Source organism: Sminthopsis crassicaudata, chromosome 4, assembly GCF_048593235.1.
Source record: "Sminthopsis crassicaudata isolate SCR6 chromosome 4, ASM4859323v1, whole genome shotgun sequence".
In the NCBI taxonomy this organism is placed as follows: Eukaryota; Metazoa; Chordata; class Mammalia; order Dasyuromorphia; family Dasyuridae; genus Sminthopsis; species Sminthopsis crassicaudata.
In genome coordinates, this window is record NC_133620.1 from 49,672,670 (window position 1) to 49,692,479 (window position 19,810).

The window sequence follows — 19,810 nt, forward strand, 5'->3', positions numbered from 1 at the left end:
AGTCCGGCATCGCCTCGGAATATGAATCTAACACGGATGAGAGCGAGGAACGTGACTCATGGTCTCAGGAGGAGCCTCCCCGCCTGCTGAATGTCCTGCAGAGGCAGGAGCTGGGCGATAGCCTGGACGATGAGATTGCAGTGTAAGGGGCCTGTGGGAGGCGGCGGCCAGGCTTCTGGGGGTGAAGGGAGTCAGACAATGCAGGGAGAGTTGTCTCCATGGCCTGGGGCACACCCCAGCCTGGGCTATATCTTCATCCAGTGGGGCCTGGAGAAGCTCTGGGTTTCCCAAAAGGGTTTTAATTTTGGAGAGTAGGAAAGAAAAGAGGGTAATTCCTAGTGTCAAACTATTACTTTATTGTCCTGTTGATGTGAAAAATGGACCTGGCTTTCCAGATCCCATTCCATCCCTTTAGAGGTTTGCCATCTCCAGAATTGCTAGGCCTATATAGGAAGGACTTCTGCATTGTAAAAAATGTGGCCGACAACTCCACGAGGTCACAACGACCCCTTTCTTCTCCAGGAGACTCCCTTCATCTCCTGCTGGGGATGAAGTATCTTTTTAAGAGATCTCTCCTAGGACAGGTCTGTCACTCAATGCCTAACTTTGTCTTTATTGAAAGTAGAACTGCATCTAAGAGTTGAGGGTTCTGGTAAGAGAGAAAGGGAATTGTATTCCTCAGTGTAAATGTGGAAGCCACATGTGGCCAACAGGATCAGCTGTCTTGGTTTTTGTAGTTGTCCTTTGAATCCCACAGGAAGGTGAAGGAGTCATGAAAAAAAATTTGAGATGGGTCCTTTCTTTGGGTGTGGGATTTCTTTCCTCCTCTCTGTGAAAGGCAATACTCATCAAAATTATAGCTGGAAAGGGGTCCTGCCAACAGAAGCTATGTCCTTCAGAACTTTAGCCCCTTTTATCTCCTCCCACCCTCATGCAGCTTGGTGGGGTTTTCTAAGTTTATTAAATGGATACCAGCTGGTAGCTGGGAAGAGCTTGAGCCAATGGAAATCTCAAATAGGCTGGCTCCACTTTGAGTCAGGAATTATTAGCCATATCACCCTCTCAATGTGCACATCTGTCTAGAGTAACTGAGGGATGGATTCAATATCTCAAGAGAACTGTATTTTAGAAAAGACTAGGAACAGCATTAAGATAAAGCTCCCGTTATTCTGTGTAATGACATGGTAGCTGGTTATTCCTAATGGGAATTTAGAAAAAGCCTAAAGGAAAACTGGGATTTTTTGGACTCCATCAATTTTTCCTGAAGGAGCCTTTTCTGTCCTATGCCTTGGACAGCAAAGTTACAGGCTTAGAGGTCAAGGATTGTTGAAAGGATTGGTCACAAAGAAGGACGTTTTAGTCCCACATCATATATCATTAACCTAGGTTTCCTTTGTAAGTTAGGAAAAAGAGGTTTCTATTTATTCTTGTCCTCCATATAACTATATTTTTAACATGATGTTTGGAAGAAACCAAGTATTTGCTCATCAGAGAGCATTGTAAATAGAGGGAAGAGGTCAGACTATGTCAGTGGCCTGCTGTGGGCCAGCAGGCTAAAGGTGAATGGATGAGTCTGTGCTGTGATGTAAGAGAAGCTCATGTTGGCAAGCCAGGCCATAGGCAATCTACTGTAGGGCCCAAGTTACCTGAAGGTGTACATGTGTGTTTATATGTAGATATGTGGATATGAACATATACACTATATATATATGTATATAGAGAGAGAATATATCTATATAGATGGAACAAGAAAGTGCCCAATTAATATGGAGAAGACAACTATAGATAGAGTCTGGTAAAGGCAAAACTAAATGGAATGTAGAAAGAAAAAGGTGGGGGAGGGAGAAGAGGAATGACCCCAATAGAGGTGGTACAGGAAGCAGGCAGGCCTAGGTCTGAATGCAATCTCACTCCAGAGAGAGCTTTCTGACTCTGTCAAGGTCTTTTCACCCCCCTGCTTCCTCTCTGATTTCCAAATGTTTGCTGATGATGCAGTTGAGAGGACGGCAAAGAATCATTGTCCCACTGGTTTGAAAACTGGATTGAGTGGCAAATCCAGGATTAGTGTCCTTAGGTGCTGGTTATTTGGGATTGGAGTTGGGTTCCAGCTAGCAGCTACACCCTTAACACCCCAGTAGGAACACTTGTTTTATCCTTGAAAGGGTGACCTGACTATAAATTTCTTCCTTCTAGTCCAAACCTTTTGCTTCAATGAGGGGAAGAATAAAAATGAGAAATTGAGCTTGTTTCTAAAAGGAAAATAAACTTTAGATTCTTGCTTTTGGCCCAGGGAGGACTTCCACGCCTTTTTCTCAATCAATTTTTGCCATTTTCTCCCATCTCCTGGGCTAGTCCCAGATATTCCTTATGGCACCCGTTCAGATATCAGTATCCTACACAGCATGAACTATACGAGTGCCTGCATGTTGAAGAATGGGTGGCCATCACTGTGTGTCCAAATGGGAGTACCTCTGGATTCAGAGCTAGAGAGGGCACAGGAATGGCCTCAGCTGCTCAACCCTCAGCTAGGGAGGACAGGGAAAAAACTGGAACATCTTACACCTCCTATCCCAGTGGAGTCCCTCCAGTCCCTCCCCTTTCCTGCTCTTTGCTCTAACTTGTTCTTCCTGTTTCATTCTTTAGTTCTGTGACATCATGGAGGAGATATGGGCTGGGGTTGGTTGGGGAGGGGGCTGTGTATGGACAATGCACCTGTATCAGTGATGATCAGAGGCTGTGAACTCCCAGACCCCTCAGAAGTGGGTGGCACTTACTGTACAGGGCCAGAGAAGGAAAGGCAGCCTCTGCTCACCTCAACTGTACATTGGAATTGTAAATGTGTAATTATATTCCTGCTAATCTCAGCACTGTCTGTAAAACTTCTCTCTGGCCTTACTATCTACTGATCTTGCTTTCTTGAGGGTTGAATTGGTGTTTCATTTGTTCCCCTCCAAATCCTTTTCCCTTTCTTCCCTTTCCTACAACTGTTGTATCATTAACTCTATTGACTCAACTCTCTGGGAAATTATTCTGTCCTTGTAAGTGCACTTACTCCCTGGATGTTGTCACCAGTCTAGTGGCTTTTGCTAAATAAATCTTTCTTATTTCTAAAGTCTCTTTCTGTCGTCTTTGCTTATTTCTTACTCTTCTGCTTTACTTGCCTCCCTTCTTAACCTCCTTCCTACAAGTCAGACAAATATGAGATGAGTGACTTATTTCCTATAGGGATGGCCAACAGAAGCAATAGATTTGCTCAGTGCCACAGGATCAATCATTGGCAGAGTCAGCATTTGAATCCAGATCCTTTTGACTCCGGATCCTTTTGATTCTAGACGCAATGCTGTTTCCACAGCATCACAATCACATTATCACAGGATATTATATTTTCAAGTTTAATATTCCCAGTTGCTACTGGTATACTTTAACTGCCTTCTGAGTCCATAAGCCCAATTTAATAATGAAGCTAATGATGACATCTATTCCCATTTGTTTATAAACAGAGGAGGAAAGGCCTTGGAATTGGAGTCTTTGTACCCCACCTTTGTTTCCTATTGTAGACTTTGTATAAATCAGATTTCAGAGTTTTTTAAATCTGTGCAGTGGAGAGATTGACTGAAATGACTGAAGATCCCTTCCTTCCTGCTCTAATCTGTATTGTATGTTTTGCCCTCAAGTATTTGGGGGTCATTTGGGGGTTTTTGGTGAGGAAGAGAATGTATTCCCTATTTTCTATTTAACTAATGGAAGCCTCTTTCAGTGTAGAACCTCCCTTTAATGTTGTCTTAGTGAGCTGCCTGGAGGCAAGTGATGATCTGGCAATGATCCCAAAGTTCCTTGGACCATATCCTTTGGGTATTACTGGGCTAGGATCATAGATGTTGAGGCCAGGGAGAAGAGAGGACACTTAGCTCCCCAAATGTCACAAGTAGAAGAATGTGGGGCAGGATTTGAATTCATGTCTTCTGATTTACGGACCATATGTCTGAGGCAACTGATGAGTAAGGTGACTTGCTCATGGACTCAAGTAGCAGACATGTTTAAGAGGCAGGGACATCAACCTGAGTCATCTTGACTTCAAGGACAACCAATGCACCATACTGCTATCCTTTTCAGGCTAATAGTGGTTCTTTTACAATTCAAATTTTGAAGAGCTGAGATGTGGACAATGACTCTCATTTGGGAAGTATGTGTATCTAGATGTAGAGTTCAGTCCTCTAAACAAAGATCAAACCAGTGAATGATACCACAAAAACCCTTAATCCCATGCTGTTCATCACCATCACTGATAGGAGAAAAAGAGAGGAGGAGAGGGGAAAAGAGAGAGAGAGAGAGAGAGAGAGAGAGAGAGAGAGAGAGAGAGAGAGAGAGAGAGAGAGAGAGAGAGAGAGAGAGAGAGAAAGAGAAAGAGAGAAGAAAGAAGGAAGGAAGGAAGGAAAAAAAGAAAAAGGAAGAAAAGAAAGGAAGACAGAAAAAGAAATGAAGGAAAAGAAAAGGAAAGGAGGAAAAAAGGAAGAAAGAAAAAGAAAGGAAGAAAAGAAAGACAGGAAAAAGTAAGGAAGAAGGAAGAAAGGAAGGAAAGAAGGAACAAAAGGAAGGAACAAAAGAAAGGAAGAAGGAAAAAGGAAAGGAAGAAAAAGGAAAAGAAAAAAGGAAGAAAAAGGAAAGAGGAGGAAAGAAATGAAAGGAATGGAAGGAAGGAAGGAAGGAAGAAAAAATGAAGGAAAATAAAAGAAAAGGAGGAAGAGAAAAATGGAAGGAAAAAAATGAAGGAAAAGATTGCTTTTTTGAAAGAAAATTCTGAAAGATGTCTATAATTACCACCATGTTTAAAACACACACACACACACACACACACACACACACACACACACACACACACACACACACACACACACACACCCCTTTGTTCTTTGCTTCTGTCATCTAACTTGGAATTACGATAAGTTTTCCTAGAGCAGAGACTTGCTTAATTTCCAAAGAGACTTCTTAGGTGTCCTCCTACAAGTGTGGCGAAGACCTCTGGTTTATCTTACAATATTACAAATCATTCTAGAAATTCTGCAACTCAGTGCATTTGCTTGGGATTAGATCCTTATTCTTTACGGATTTCACCCTTGTGTAATCAGCAGAAAACTCCAGACATTGAGTCAATTCTAAATGTGCAGACTCAAAACTGAGCAAATGATTATACCTCAACTCAGAAGATGTTTCCCCCTTACCAAAGAGACCCCCAAACAAATGAGAGATGGAGAAAAAATCCTAACCAAGTCACAGAAGCTTTCTTGCTTAAAAGTGCCGTAGTCTAGGTTGGGGAGAAGGGGGGATTTACTGTTTCAATGAGAAGTTACTGATTTTCTTGTAGGATGCAGAAAGTAGGTCAGCGGAGTAGGAGACTTTGTTTTCTACTTCGCTTCTGAAGTCAGACTAGTAGGGGAGGCCTTATTAACTGCTAGGATTTCTGCTTCAAAAGCAAGAGGTGGCCAAGGAGGACAACCCATGTCATCTATTTTTTACATGCTGCTTGCTGCAAAAAAACCCTATGAGATGGCTTACCATCATCTTATTAAATGGAACAGAGACTACTTCCCCCCCCCAAAAAAAAAAATCTTAAAGGAATGGAGCAGACTTTTGATCAAATCTTGCATCTACTAATTACCTGTGTGACCTGAGGCAAATCTTTTAAGCTGCCTAGGAAATCAGTCTTTGTACCTATAAAATGGATTTTAATTAGATAACTTCGAAGGTCTCTTACAGTTCTAAATCCCAATAGAGCTAAGAGTTAGACTAAATGGCTTCTGAAATCCCTCTGACTTTCTGCGATTCTGTACATGATTCAATGATACTGAAGAGACGTTGTACAAGTAGTATTCTCCCCATTTCCCGGATGAGAAAATTGGGACGTCTTCAAACTTACCTTTCTAAAGGGTAAGTGACTAAGTACTGCACCAATTTAATATTGTACTAAGTAAGGTTGCATAACTAACAAGGGTTAGAGAATGGAAGCGGCATTATGAGTAATTATTTTGATTTTTAGAGTATGTATAAAAATGATTTAATGATTTTTTTTCAGGATCCTATAGCTAGTGCCTGTGGTCAGGAAATGTACTCTTACTAAACATCTAGTAATCAGTGACAGCATCTTTTTGGGATGAGCTAGCTAAGTAGTTCTAAAACTTTTTGGTCTGAGGAGCCCGTTATACTCTTAAAGATTATTGAGAATCCTGCACCAAGAACTTTTATGTGGATTATATCTGCCATGCCAGAAATCACCATTATTGTGAAAATAAATTTGACTTCTTGTTCCCCCAGAGGTTCCTGGACCACACACTTTAAGAACCACGAGGCTAACTCATAGGATCATAGGATCATAAATCTTTGAGTCCAAGGGATAACAAACACTTGGTTAAGTGACTTGACAGAGGTGTCACAAGTAGTAGGGTTTGTGGCAGGATTTGAATTTAGCTCTCTGACTCTTGGGCCAGCATTGTACCCCACATTGTAACACTCATGAAATTTGAGGCTGAGCCTTTGCCACTGTCACTGCATTTGGCAGGAGCAGGATTTAAGGAACCCAATTTGAATACCAGAAGTAAACAGATAATATGAGAAATGAGGATTTTTTAGGTTTTTCCCTTCCCCATCTACAAAAGGTATTTGGTGTGAAAGAAGAAATCATGTATTGGTGCAGGTTAGTATGTATGTGTGCACACATACACACATGTACAGGCATATGTATAGAATATAACATCCATATAGCATCTACTATATGTACTATATGTTAAGCACTTTACAATTATCTGTCTTCACAAAACCTTTGGACATGGACGCTATTATTATTCCCATTTTACTGATGGGGAAATTTGGGCAAACAGTGGTTGGCTGATTCATTAAGATTGTACAAACTGGTGTGTTTGTGACTAGCTTTGAGCTCGAGTCATCCGGGCTCCAGGCCCAGGTGATCTATTCATTACTTGTGTATATATATATTCACTTAATTACATATAATACATATTGACTTTTATAACCAGGAAAATCTTGGCTGACATTGATACAAAGTCCCATGAAGCGTGTGGGACAGTGAAAATAATACTGAGTCTGGTGTCAGAAAGACTTGAATTCAAATCCTGTCACTGACTATGTAACCTTATCTGTATTATGATGAGAGGTCATGTTGTAATAATTAGTCATCAGTTTTCATCAGTTTTCTTAGGTGGTTGAAAGTGTTTTTAAGGTAAAAGACCCATTCATTAATGTGATGGAGAGAAGAATGATGGCGAGTAATACTTCATATGAAATTGTGCAACTGCTCGCAAGGCTCCAATTAGGGCATATTTTGAGCCATAACCTATAATCCTATGGAATTCTCAGATGAAGAGAGTCAATCTTAGGCTGGCCTGTCTGGGAAGAACATTACCCAAACACCAAAAATGTCTATTTCCCCTCATGCTGTGGCAGTAAGAGATCACTAGATCACTGAGTGAGAAGTGATCTTCTAGTGACGTAAGTTACTAAAGAAACAAACCCTGCAGGAATCCCCAGATTAGGTGAATCTAGTTGGGAAATGGAAACACCAAGAACTGAGTAGAGGAAATGTAATTTAGAAGATAGGGCTTAATCACCTCCTTCATTCTGGGCATTAATTAGGTGTCTTTTACTGCAAATTAAGATTGCATTCACTTTTATGACTTCTGTAAAACACCATTGGCTCACTTGTAGCAACTAAAGCCCTCAGCATTTTTTACAGGACCTATTTCTAGCCTTATCTCCTTTATTTTCTATTTATACAGTTGATTTTTGAAACATTTACCATCTTAATTTCATTTGACCCATTATCCTAAATTGGTGAAGTCACTCTGGGTCTCGATTCTGTCATCCAACCAAAAGTGATGCATGTGCCATTTATGCCCATTTAAATAACTGGCAAAGGTTGGGTCACAGATGAATCCGAGATTCCTGGGGCACGTCATTAAAAACCTCCCCTTCCAATGTGACATCGACATATTACTGACTGCTTTGGGGATCTTATTCTTTCAACCAGTTCCAAAACAACCCAAATGTTACTCCTGTTACCACCAGGGCAGAGAAATTACCATATGGTTAGACTTAATACCAGCTTGTGACTAATACTTTTGATTTATTCTCACTTCTTTAGACATAACATAGTTTTTAACCCCCTGTATTTTCCTTTGGTCTGGTCTAATGGGCTGCTGTAAGTCTACTTGAAAGTCTGGCAGCTGCTGGTGGAGACCCTGTCCCCCGGCCGTGCCTTCTGCTCCTTTCCCCAGAGAGTTTTCAGTTTTCGGTAGTACACCTTGCAGCTGAAGCCTTCCTTGAACCCCCCTTTGATGTGACTTTTCAGGGAGTGCAGCGTGGGGTACATGCGGCAGCACGCCACACATTTGTAGCCGTTCTGCTGGGCGGGGTGCCACTTGGAAGCTGTCAGGATGTCTTGGGATGTGATGTAGTCCTTGGAGTCCAGGCCAGGTCTGGGTTTCTTGGTGGTTTCCCGGGGACAGGCGTTCTCCAGGGAGGAGGAGGAGGAGCAGATGCTCTCGGCCATATCCTCAGGCTGGCCAGTGTCCCCCCTGCCCTCCCTGCCCTCATCCCGTTGTACCTCTGGGAAGCTGTAGGTGTCCAAGTGACTTTCTTTATCTGTGCACACAAAGTAGCTATAAGGGGAGAACCAGGGCCGGTAGATGGTACAATTCCGCCTCAGCTGTTCAGTGCTTGGTGTGTCCCCCAAGGCACAGTCTATTAAGGGAAGAAAAGAGCTGAACCTAAGCCTCTAGTGCTTGGGGAATCCCTCTGGGCTTGATAAAGTTTGGGGCTGGGTGTCCCCAGTAGAGGAAGTGAGTTGGATGTCTGAGAAGCATCGGTGGATTTGGGAGAACAATTTGGGGCTTTCAACCTGTTTCCTTTTTTTTTTTTTTTGGTTTGTTTTTAAGTGGGTTAAGTGTTACAGCAGTTCAGTCTCTGGGGCAAAATAGTCATAATCTTGGGCAAATGATCTTGAAAGTTCGGCGTGTGACTTTGCCGAATCTTGCCGCTTCCTGAGATAGTCCTTCCCTGGAGATAACCCTTCCCCTGAAGATACAGACACACCACCCAGAAGGCAGCCCAGAACACAATTCCATGTTCAACATTTACACTAGCAATGTTTACATTCATGACCAATTAATTTTTCCTCCCTTGCTGACCTTTTCCCTTCACCCTGATTCCTGGGAGTCAAGGGGTGGCGGGTTAAAGAATCAAAGGATGAGAGAGAGAAGCAGAAAACAAGGCATGTGGTCGCAAAGCTTCTCAACCTCCCTGCCTTCGGGAGCAGCCCTCTCACTCCAGTTTCACAGACATAGATGTATACGGATACATGCACCTACATAGCTGTTTCTACGTGAACACACACACGGTTGGGGAAGACCTCACCTGCTGAGAACACCGTGTTATGTACCCCATGCCGGAGAGCACTGCATTGGTACTGGGGTGGCAGGACCTGAGCAGGGGTGGGCACCTCACCAGGTCCAGGAGTCTTTGAGATGTCTGAGTGACAGAAGGAAATACTCTGGTAAGCTAAGTGGAGAGTCGCCCTTCTGGAACATCCAGTGGGATTGGGGGAAGGTTCCTCTTTGGTTCTTTGTTCTCATCTTTGCCAAATGATCTCTTGGGATTGAGATGACACCACGAACACGCAGTGCAATGAGGCAAGGCCATTTCAAATGATGTTCTAGGAGATTTCTGAAGGGGACCATTTCATTGAAATACAGGAAAGAGCAGGTGGGGTAAAGGAGACAACTTTGTTCTTCCTCCTGGTCCACCCTCTCTCTCTCAAGCCCTTCTTGTATTCTGCATGCGTATAGCCCTCTATACTGCGGGGTTTTAAGTTATCCTGGACTCAGTGTCTCTTGTGAGCACACAAGCACAGGTTCCATACAGTGTCACGGAGGACCTCTGACCCAGAGACCTCACTCACAGTCAAAAAAGATGACCACTGGTCAGGATTAAAGTACTGGGCCTTCTGCCTTGTTGGCCCAGTGGAGTTGATTAAGCTTAAACACACAGCTTCTTTCCCAAGAAATAGCAGTTTTTGATGTTGTATCACAATCTTGTTTACATAACCAAGGGGTGCATAAGGGAAAAAAACAACCACCACTCATTGGTTTGCCAAAACCATATTCCTCTTTGTCCATATCAATACGTTTTTTCACATTAGGTGGTGGACTCAAAGGCTAGATTTCTCTGTAATTTATCTAACCAAAGCCAGAGCATACCATGATGATTAGAGTGGTAAATCATTTTAAGAAAATACATGTTTCATTTTGGAAATCAATACAAACTAAAGGGATAAAAAATCTACAGAAAATTGACAGGATATGTTTTGTTCCACCCCTGCTATAGAAGTGAAAACAATCTTAACCATTTGGTACTTTCCATGACCCACCACCCATGTAGAAGAATAAATAATTGGACACTTTAAGCTTCTGGTCCTATACATCAGCCAGTGGGGCTAATAAAGTACTTCAAAGAAAGATAAACTCATGGTTCCCAGCTTCACCCATAGTTTACCTGGTAAGCTGGTTGCGCGAGAGGATGTAATATCAGGAAAAGTATTCATGGCAGAGGAAGAGATCCGTGGTCCTGAAATGCTAAGGAGAGAGAAGTTCTCCATGTTCTGACTCTTGGTAAGTTATGGAGATAGCTTTCTCTTCCTCCTTAGATGCTAGTTGTGTTGTCCAGGCGATAAACATTCTGAGATCATTTGACATCATAAGAAGGTCACATGATTCCACTTGCCAGCACAGCTGGACCAATTGCTAGCCAAAGAAGGGTTTAAATCCCCACTTTGGGGATTTGGCTAACTCTAAATTCTTATTATTTCACTCGATTCTACCATTCCTAAGTTTTACACACCTTGGGTCTGTTCTAAGTATCACCCAACAAAGAATAAAAATCATGGTGACTTTCTCTCTGTAGGACCTTCCTTGATGTCATCCTATCTTTACCTTTCTCTGTTCACTTCACTGCCTCTCATCCAGCCCCCCAAAAATTCTTTATTCTAATTAAGTCTCTTCTTGTCTTACTACCCTCTCCTCCCTACCCTCAAAAAATAAAAATGAAATCAAGCTTTCTATCCCAGGCTACCTTTTTTATCACCACGGTCATCCGTTAGGATGCACGACAGTGTGCTAAGTTATATTGGGGGGAGATATAAAGTCCCTACTGAGAAGGAACTGACAAAGTTGTGTGGGGCATGTGAAAAAGTGTGTGGGTTTGCCTGTGGGGGAAGAGAGGAGAGGAAGGGGGAATTAGTCTTTCTGTATTTCTTTGGGGTGCTACCCAGTGGGAAAATAGTGACAGAAATATTCTTTCACTGAGACCCTAGGAGCGTGCAATATAATTCTCCTGTTTGGTAGAAGCAGCTGTAGCGGAAATAATCAAGGCTTACCTTGGAAACTTGGACTGTCTTAGCACTGTCATTCGAGGCATCATTGTACAATGGAAAGAATAACGGAGTGGGGGGTGAGATCCCAGGCCTCGCTTGGCTAGCAAATAACAATGTGTCTTTGAACAGGTAATCCCCCCATTTTGCACTTCATTGTCTTCATCTGTCACAAGGAAGGGCTGAAATCGATGACCTCTCATTCCTTCCAGGTGGAACATTTTAGGATGCCGTGATTTGCATCCTAGGAAATGATAGGTAGATAATGATAAGTGAAACTGAGGAGGCCGGGAGCACCTGGGATTTCATTTCCCCCTTTTTCCATTCACTTTCCACCACTGACATCACTTTAAAAAATAACAAACCTAGTGCTTTTAAAGCACTCTAAAATATAATGGGGAAGAAGGTCCCTCCTCTGAAAATGCTGAAAGGCAAAGCTGACCCAAGCCAGTCATTTACTGAGCTGGTCATCTCTGAGATTCCCATTATGCTCCTGGCAGGAGGACCCCATTCTGGCCTGAGACGGGCCCCTGGCATTTCCGTGTCGGAGGCTCAAGGGCAGTTAGAGACACCTTCCTGTACTGGTCACCTCATACAATGTTTCTTTCTCATTTCTCTCCCGCCTGCTTTCCGAGCCCCTGTCTGGGTCAGGTAAGACACCCTTTCCCCCACCGGTGACGCATGCTGCAGAATGCCCCCTTCTCTGCCCCTGTGTGTGCATGCTGTGTGTGGTGGTGCTGGGGGAGGGAGGCCTGGTCCCAGGTCCAGTCATTCTCGCCTCCAATAATCACTGGAGCCCTGTGCCTCTGGGGAGTTGTCTCAGACATTCTTGTATCTTAGGAGATCAAGCTTCTGTGTTCTCTTCCTTGATTCATGCCAATGCCCATGGATGTCCTAGCTGAGACGATGCTGTTGCTGTACTCTGCCTTCTCTCCCACCCCCCAAATTTGATTGTTGATTATCTATATGGTTGTTGTCAAGGAAACTTGGCCTGGTACCACTCAGACCATGAGGGGAGGGGGATTCTATCCATGTCATGGCTTGGGGGAAAAGCATAATTCCCAGCAGGATATTCCAGAAAGGCTATCAGAATTTACCCACAGGCTACATCTATTAGACTTGCCCAGATAAGATTTTGGAAAAGATTCCTGGGGTTCTGGGAGTGAGAAGGAACTCAGAAAGTGTTCCAGCTCACCCCCGTGCTGAGAGTATTGGAATATTCCAGAATATACAGTAAACTCAATTGTTTACACAGAATGAATGCATTTCAGTAAATATTTGAATGACCACTATGGAGTTACCATGAAATCTGATATGGGACCTTCTCTGAGGAACTTGTGTTCTCCATGTGGAAACAAGACACATACATACATATGAACTCATTAGACAATAATATACAATGGGCTTTATTTGAAGGGTAACTTTTTAATATATGGGAGAGAAAATACTTATCCCCCCCTTCCCAATAGAATGTAAATTAACCAAAGGGCAGAGACTAAGGGATCATTTTAATGTTTGCCTTTGATTTTTTAGTACCTAGTATAGTGCTTTTCTCTTAGCAGGTGCTTAATAATTACTTGTAGAACTGAATTTGAATTTCAAATGGTAGTATGTAGTGGTCTAAGTTGACCACAGTGATGTACTATATAAATATGTCATGTGTGAGCGGGCTCCTGTCTAGGGGAAAAGGGCAGAGATCCAGGAGATCCGAAACGATAACAGCGATATTTTCTAATTTTTGAGCTTTATATTTGTGGGGGTACTTCCCTTCAATTAGCTATGCTTGCCTGATAACTTGAAGAACTTCAAATGAGGAAGCCACACTGGGAGAGAAAAGTTTCAGCTTCTCCATCCTGTTGTTGGGTCCTATGTCCCCTTGAGTCTCAAACTAAAGTGTGCTATGCCTTTGGTAGAGGCAGTTAAATGGGTTTATTCCAAAGATCTTCCTGCTAGGTGACAGGCTTTGCCCCTGAGCCATAATAGATGAGGGATAGGGAAAAGCAAGAAGCAAAATGAACTTTATTTAAAAATGAGAGTCAGTGATAAAGCCATTAAGAACAAGCCACCATATGGACATTTAGGAAGCAGTCAAGCTCTATTGTTGAGAGTGTCAAAGACTTATCCTGATATTCCATGTAGAGTATGTGGGTGAGATTGAATATGGCCTGGATGGAGCAAGTTTCCCATTAGTACACTCGGAGGTGATTTGGATGGAGTGTCTCCTGATAAAGGTTCTGTTCCTAATTATTTGATATGAATAGAGGGAACCTACAATAGTCCTTTTTCCAACCACTTTTCTGAGGAGTCAAGTTCAGGGGACAATGGTAGGGAGGAGTTAAAGGGATGAAAGGTAGGAAGCTTCTTATTGTGAAGGAGAAAGAAGTTTTATACCATCCTTTCCCCTCTGAATTTTCTTGATATGTGGAAACTTGCTTGTCCAGAGAAGTTGACACAGGCTATCGCTACCTAAAACTTGTGACTGCTGTAGACTCCCACTCTACCCATCAGCTAAGGGCAGAGAAACCCGCTCTATAATATAAGTTTAGATACATCTGAATGAAGCTTATATCACAATGTGGGTTTCTCTGAGAAAGTTGCAGTGGGGTACAGCCACCTAAAAAGGATCCCAGAGACTTTTTGCTCATTCTCCCCTTCAGGAGATGAACAAGATTAATTTAGTATGTATGGGTGGAGAATCCAGTCCTCAAGTCACAGGAAATCCACCTGTGCCTGTGTCTCTAATCATCTCTGGGCTAGAATGCCCAAGTGATCATGGAAGTAGTATAACAGCAGAAAAGTCACTGATTAGGCTGACAATCCAGACACACCAATATAAATTCTCATAATGCTCAGGCTTTTTTCATTTAAAAGATGGGGTTCTCAGTTCCTGTTTGTCCCCCGCCCCTACTTCTCCCATTTAAGAGGTAGGAATTTAATTCAGCTAAAGTCAATCCCAGGAAAGGAAATTTGTTGATCAGTCTCAGTTACTAATCTCAGGGTCAAATGATCCCTAAATCCATGTATCTTCAATAATAAATAAAATCTCTAATAGTATCTAAGAATTAGTGTTACATAAAACTGGAGGGGCAATAGAGTCTGCCTTACTGGAAGATGGAAAAGCAAAAGAGAATACTTTTGGGGTTGTGTAAGTATAAGTGAGTCATCAAAATGCAAATGCTATTGCATGAAAAATACATAATTTCCCTCTACTTTGGAATAGTCATGCACAGCTCTGCCCGCTTCCCCCAAGAAACCAGCACCCAAAGTGGATGAGGGTTGGACTGGTTGGCCTCTAAGGTCTGCCGTACCTCTGAGGTGCTATAAATTCCAGCTGCTGAAATTTTCCTCCTCTTTAGTTGTCAACAGGCATGAACAGTCGAGCTCTAAACTCTAGATAATATGGACAAGTCAGTCTTTGTTTTATCAACCTATCAATTCCATGTTTATAAGCAAGGGTAAGGTGAGTACATGGGTAGAGTTCTATAGAAAAGTCTCCTGGTCCTCCTTAGCCATCCCGTCCCATCACCCAGATGTGTGATAAGTCACATAATTAGATAGAAGTGGTCATGACATTTTGTGGTACAACAATAATATCTTCCATCCCTTTCTAAGTTCTTAACTGCTTCCAAGGTCTGGTGGTTTGAATGGACATGTCAAGTGGTTCTGTTTCCCACTCTCTCCTGAAATTCTAAGATGGAGGTGGGAAGGAATTAATAGAGCTGAAAAGTGTGGATTAAAGAGAAGCAACATAGACAATGAAAGAGGAGTAGCTTTAGAATGGGAGGAATTGGATACAACTTCCAGATCAATTATGTTGCCACCTATGAAAAGTTGAACAATTTTTAAGCCTGTTTTCTCATCTGTGAAATGATGAGCCACGAAGACTGTTGAGGATTCAGATCCAAATCAATGAAAATATCTACAAGTAAACTCTGGAACTCTAAAATTAATTGTTAAACAATCTATTGATTATAGATTTAGTCACTATTTTGCATATATCTAGTCTATGAAATTAAAAGAATTCAGGAATAGACTAGTCAGCTCTTTCCTAAGTATTTCCAAAGCTTTTAGAAGTTGAAAAAATTGTGGTGAAGGGTGGTGTTTTATTGGAAAGTGCTTGTGCAGATATAAAGACTAGAGTAGGGGAGATGAGGTTATTGAGTCCAGGTGGAAAAAAAAAAGTTTTTGTTCCTTAATTCCCATTCCTCCCTTTACCTTCTTGCTTCTTTATCCATTTCTGTTCCCAGTTGACCAAAGCATGTTTGAGAATTCTAACACAGCGCCCACACCAAAGTTGCAACCAAGCCGTTCCTTTCCCCACCTGTCCAAGTCTACCACCTTCAGCTCAACAGCTATGGGCTCCATGGAAGCAAGTGGGCCGGGGCTCCGAGTGGGCAGCAGCCAGCATCTCAAGAACCTAGGGAAGGCTGTGGGAGCCAAGGTCAATGATTTCTTGCGGAGGAAAGAGCCAGGGAATCTTGGGAACACTGCAGGAGTGATGGAGATCAACAAAAATGCAGGAGCCACATTGTCTGCTCCAGATGATATTCCACCAGGAAGCTGGCAAGAAGAAGAAAGGTGAGTTGCCAGCAAAATGTGCCCATAACCTCCTTCTGAATAGTTGTTCAACCCCTTTACTGTCTATGGGCCGAGAGCTCTGGAAGTCTCCACTACGGATTCAGTCACCTTCTCCCAAACCCCACTCCTATGGCCTGCACTGACTTACCTGGATACCATCAGTGCAGGACTGTGCTCTGCTTTCACCCCAGTGAGATATGCATTTCCTTTCAACCTTCTAAGTTGTCTTGGGCTAGAAAATCATTTCTCCCTGTTTTTTTGTGGATTCCATCACTCTAGATTTTGTTTTGAGGCATTTTTAAAGTTGTTTGGTGGAGAATTTGGGAGAGCTAAGTGAACTTCTTATCTTTATTTCACTATCCTGACTTTGCTCTTGTATAGTGTCTTTTAATGAGGTTTAAACCCTATTAACTTTTATTTGGCTGCCTTGTCATACCACTAATTCATAACTAAGATACCAAATCCACTAAAACTCTCAAGTTTATTTCACATTTAATGCCATCTGGCCACATCTGGCCTATCCTATGTGCAGTAGATAAGGACTTAGTTAAATCTGGCCTCTATCACTCACTAGCTCTGGCCATGGGTAATCTCTGGAGCTCAGCTTTTTCATCAATAAAAATGAAAAAAAATCTATAAAAAGGCAGCATGGCTGACTGGATCGAGAACTTAAGTTTAGAGTCAGAAAAACTATGATTGAAGGCTCTGCATTGACATATCATGAATGTGTGACCTCAGGCCACTCTCTTAAAAGCTATAAATTACAGAACATTCATCATCTAGACTAGTAATTGGAGTGTTCTCCCCTGGGAGCTCTCTAAAGTCATGAAAGCACACATCTAAACAAACAAAAATGCTTATACTCGTGTACCATTCCAGTTGGGCACTGGGAGCAAAAGAAAATGAAAATCCATTCCTGCTCTTAAGGAGCTATGACATAGAAAAAGTTCAAGAGACTTAGTTTCTGGCTAATTAATCATTATATTAATCATGCTAACAATAGATAATAAAAGGGATTAATGGCCCTCTCAAATGCCAAAGACCCATTTCATAGAACTACTAAAGGCTTATATGCCCTTGGAAGAATGGGTGTTCCTAAAGTTGGCAATCAGCTCTGATTGGTTAACAAGTAATAAGAAAATGAATATTATAATGCGAAGTGGGATTTTTCTAATAAGGGTATGGAGAAATAACTGATCACTCAGTCTTAGGCAAAGAGACCTATTTCTTATCCAACTATCAATGTGCAGTTGTTATTTTTATTTGACCCAAGTGAAGAAATTTCATTTATCATTCTTAATTTTCAAATTATAAGGATTAAATGAGATCAGGTCAGCCTTAAAACAGTTCATAAATGCTAATTACCCACTTAGGGCAATTGAAACAAACAAACAACAACAAAAAAGTATCCATCTCTGCTCAGACCTGGCACTGTGGACCAGAATTTACCTTAGATTCAATTCTGTGCAAGGTTCTCCCATTGGATGGAGCAACAAGTCCCACCCAGTATCAAAAGGCATGTATTCAGAGGATTTGACCTATCACATCCATCCACAATGTCTTTCAGATACTAGCTTGGACTAACATAGAATAAAGTTTCAGGGAGAGAAAAGCCCAGCATCTCCCCGATATAACAATTAATTATTTAATAATAATTTCTCTCAGAGCTATACATTTTACTGGGTGTAGGATTCACTGTATATAGATAGATAAGCATATTCATGATAATTTAAGGAGAAATGGATCTGGAAAGGCTTACCATAGGGAAATGGCACACTCAACTAATTTTATAGGAGGCAAGGGATTTCTAAGACATAGGAATATGGAGAAAATATACTCCAGTTATGGAAGACAGGCCATGCAAATGCCTAGAAGGAAAAGATGGGGTACCTCAGTACACCAGTTCAGCAATAAGAATTAATTGAAGGGCATCTAGGTGGTGCAGTGGGTAAAGCACCAGGTCTACCTCAGACGCTTTACACTCCCTAGTTGTGTGACCCTAAGCAAGTCGCTTAACCCCAATTGCCTCAGGGGAAAAATAAAATGAAATCATGTCAGTTCCAAAACAGACATAAATACCAACTATTAATGTATAAATTTTTTTTAATTCAACCCAAGCGTAGAAATTTCCATTTATCATTCTTAATTTTCAAGCTATAAGGAGTAAATGAGATCATGGCAGCCCTAAAACAGAACATAAATGTCAACTATTAATGTGTAGTTTTTTAAAAAATTCAATCCAAGTGCAGGAATTTTCATTTATCATTCTCAATTTTCAACTTGAAAGATGCAGTCCATCATTCCAGCCTGTCTTATTGAATCTTGACTCTATCATCTAATTCATTAACTATCCTTGACAGCTACACCTTCATTCAAGTCATTGATGTGGAGCAGGGCCGAAAACAGAGCCTGTGCTTTGTCACCTCCCTTCAAGGTGGCCTGGATTCATTAAACAATGCTCTTTGGGTATGTCCTATCAAAGAGTTCAGAATCTACTTCATTGTATGGTCATTCAACCTGAATTTCTCCATCTTGTCCATATTTTCACCAAATGCCTTGCTGAAACCCAGCAGTATTTCTCTGATCTGCTAGTCTCCAGTAAGAGGAAATGTTGAGTCTGATATGACTTTTTTTTAGTAAATTGAACTTGATGGGCACCATACAGTGAAAAGAGTACTGATTTCGGAATTTGAAGACCTATATTAGAATCTGGCTCTGCTTCTTAATTACTGGAAGATCTTGGAATTTAACAGCTCTGAACCTTGGTTTTTCTCTTCTGTAAAATGAAGGAGAAATCGGCCTGTCTCTCAGATCCAAGTTCAATATCACTTCTTTTTCCCCCTTTAGTATTCTCCTCATTCACTTACATGGCCTAGGTAGTTTTCCAGTGTTATTCTTCCCTTTGGAATTATTTTGGAAGTATTTTTCCCCCTTTGGAATTACCCATCTTCATTCTTCTCTCATCTTTGTCGATCTTTCAGAAAGCCTTCAAGATCCCTGGCAGTGGCTTCTACAAATGTCTACTTTTTAGTGCCTACAGTATAATTTTAGTGGCTACAATATAATTCATCTGGGTCAGGAGACTTGAATTCATTATTTCTCTCCCTTATCTCCCCCCATAAATCCTTTCCACCTTTAGACTTCCCTGTCTCTAATAAGGACATAATCATCTTCCAAGACTATCCAAATTTATAACCCTAGAATCCTTTTGGATTCATTCTTCTCCTTTATTTTCCTTAGCCAGTCAGTTGTCAAGACTTCTTCATCCTCCCCTTTCCATTCACCCAAGCCAGTCCTAGTTCTACTATAAGCCTTTCCCTGTTAACCTTCATCTTGAGCAGCTAAGTGGTACAATGTGGGTTAGCCTGCTAATCCCAGAATCAGAACGTCTCAGTTCAACTTTGATCTCTAAGACTTTTTAACTGTGGTACCTTGTACCAAAGATCACACAGTTAGACGTTTTAGTCGTGGCTCTACAGAAATTCAGGTGTTTACACATGAAAACCTATTTTGAGTTCTTTTCCCATTTTTATTCCTTGTAGCTTAGGAAAATTTTTGTTTACAATACAGCAATCAAAGTCACACTCACCCCCTTCATATCTCCTGGCCAATGCTAGTTTTGTTTTGCCATCACTTGACAACCCAGGAGATGCAAAAGGGGCCTGAAGAAAGCAAAACTCCCTAAAGGGAGTTTCACCTATTGATTTTCAGAGGATGACCATAGATTTGCTTCTCTGCCTCCATCAGACCTTCTGGAGTACTGCATTCATTTCTGGGTACTCCCATTTTAGGAAAGAC

At 41.6% G+C, this 19,810-nt stretch overlaps 2 protein-coding genes across 11 annotated transcripts in view; one reads left to right on the forward strand and one right to left on the reverse strand.

The window, feature by feature from the left end:
- LOC141541874 (carboxyl-terminal PDZ ligand of neuronal nitric oxide synthase protein-like) overlaps window positions 1-19,810 on the forward strand; it is a 363,206-nt gene that overhangs the window by 335,445 nt on the left and 7,951 nt on the right. For 5 of the 7 annotated variants that reach the window (XM_074266450.1, XM_074266451.1, XM_074266448.1 and 2 more), the window contains one exon: window positions 15,682-16,012. In XM_074266450.1, the coding sequence (XP_074122551.1) occupies window positions 15,682-16,012 (331 nt within the window). Of the gene's footprint in view, window positions 1-12; window positions 143-11,652; window positions 12,086-15,681; window positions 16,013-19,810 lie in introns of those variants that run through there. The other 2 variants (XM_074266453.1, XM_074266454.1) reach the window with 2 other exon arrangements.
- Window positions 8,115-12,412, reverse strand: SPATA46 (spermatogenesis associated 46). 4 transcript variants are annotated; one of them, XM_074266456.1, is made up of 5 exons: window positions 12,213-12,412; window positions 11,441-11,678; window positions 10,561-10,640; window positions 9,424-9,537; window positions 8,115-8,751 (listed from the first exon to the last, which is right to left on the reverse strand). In XM_074266456.1, exons 1-5 carry the CDS (start codon window positions 12,259-12,261, stop codon window positions 8,216-8,218), a joined length of 1,017 nt encoding a protein of 338 aa, XP_074122557.1. In that variant the 5' UTR covers window positions 12,262-12,412; the 3' UTR covers window positions 8,115-8,215. The 4 variants fall into 4 exon arrangements, with proteins under 4 accessions (XP_074122557.1, XP_074122559.1, XP_074122556.1 ...); XM_074266458.1 differs by having other exon boundaries at window positions 10,561-10,743; window positions 12,213-12,380; XM_074266455.1 differs by having other exon boundaries at window positions 8,115-8,771; window positions 9,402-9,537; window positions 12,213-12,375.

Excerpts from the sequence above, each read along its gene's own strand:
- SPATA46 (XM_074266457.1), bottom strand. The coding sequence starts at position 12,261 with ATGTCTGAGACAACTCCCCAGAGGCACAGGGCTCCAGTGATTATTGGA. Across the intron at positions 11,732-12,157 it reads CCCCAGCACCACCACACACA|GTGCTCCCGGCCTCCTCAGT; the intron begins GCATGCACACAC and ends ATGAAATCCCAG. Across the intron at positions 9,538-10,560 it reads TCGCGCAACCAGCTTACCAG|ACATCTCAAAGACTCCTGGA; the intron begins GTAAACTATGGG and ends TCTGTCACTCAG.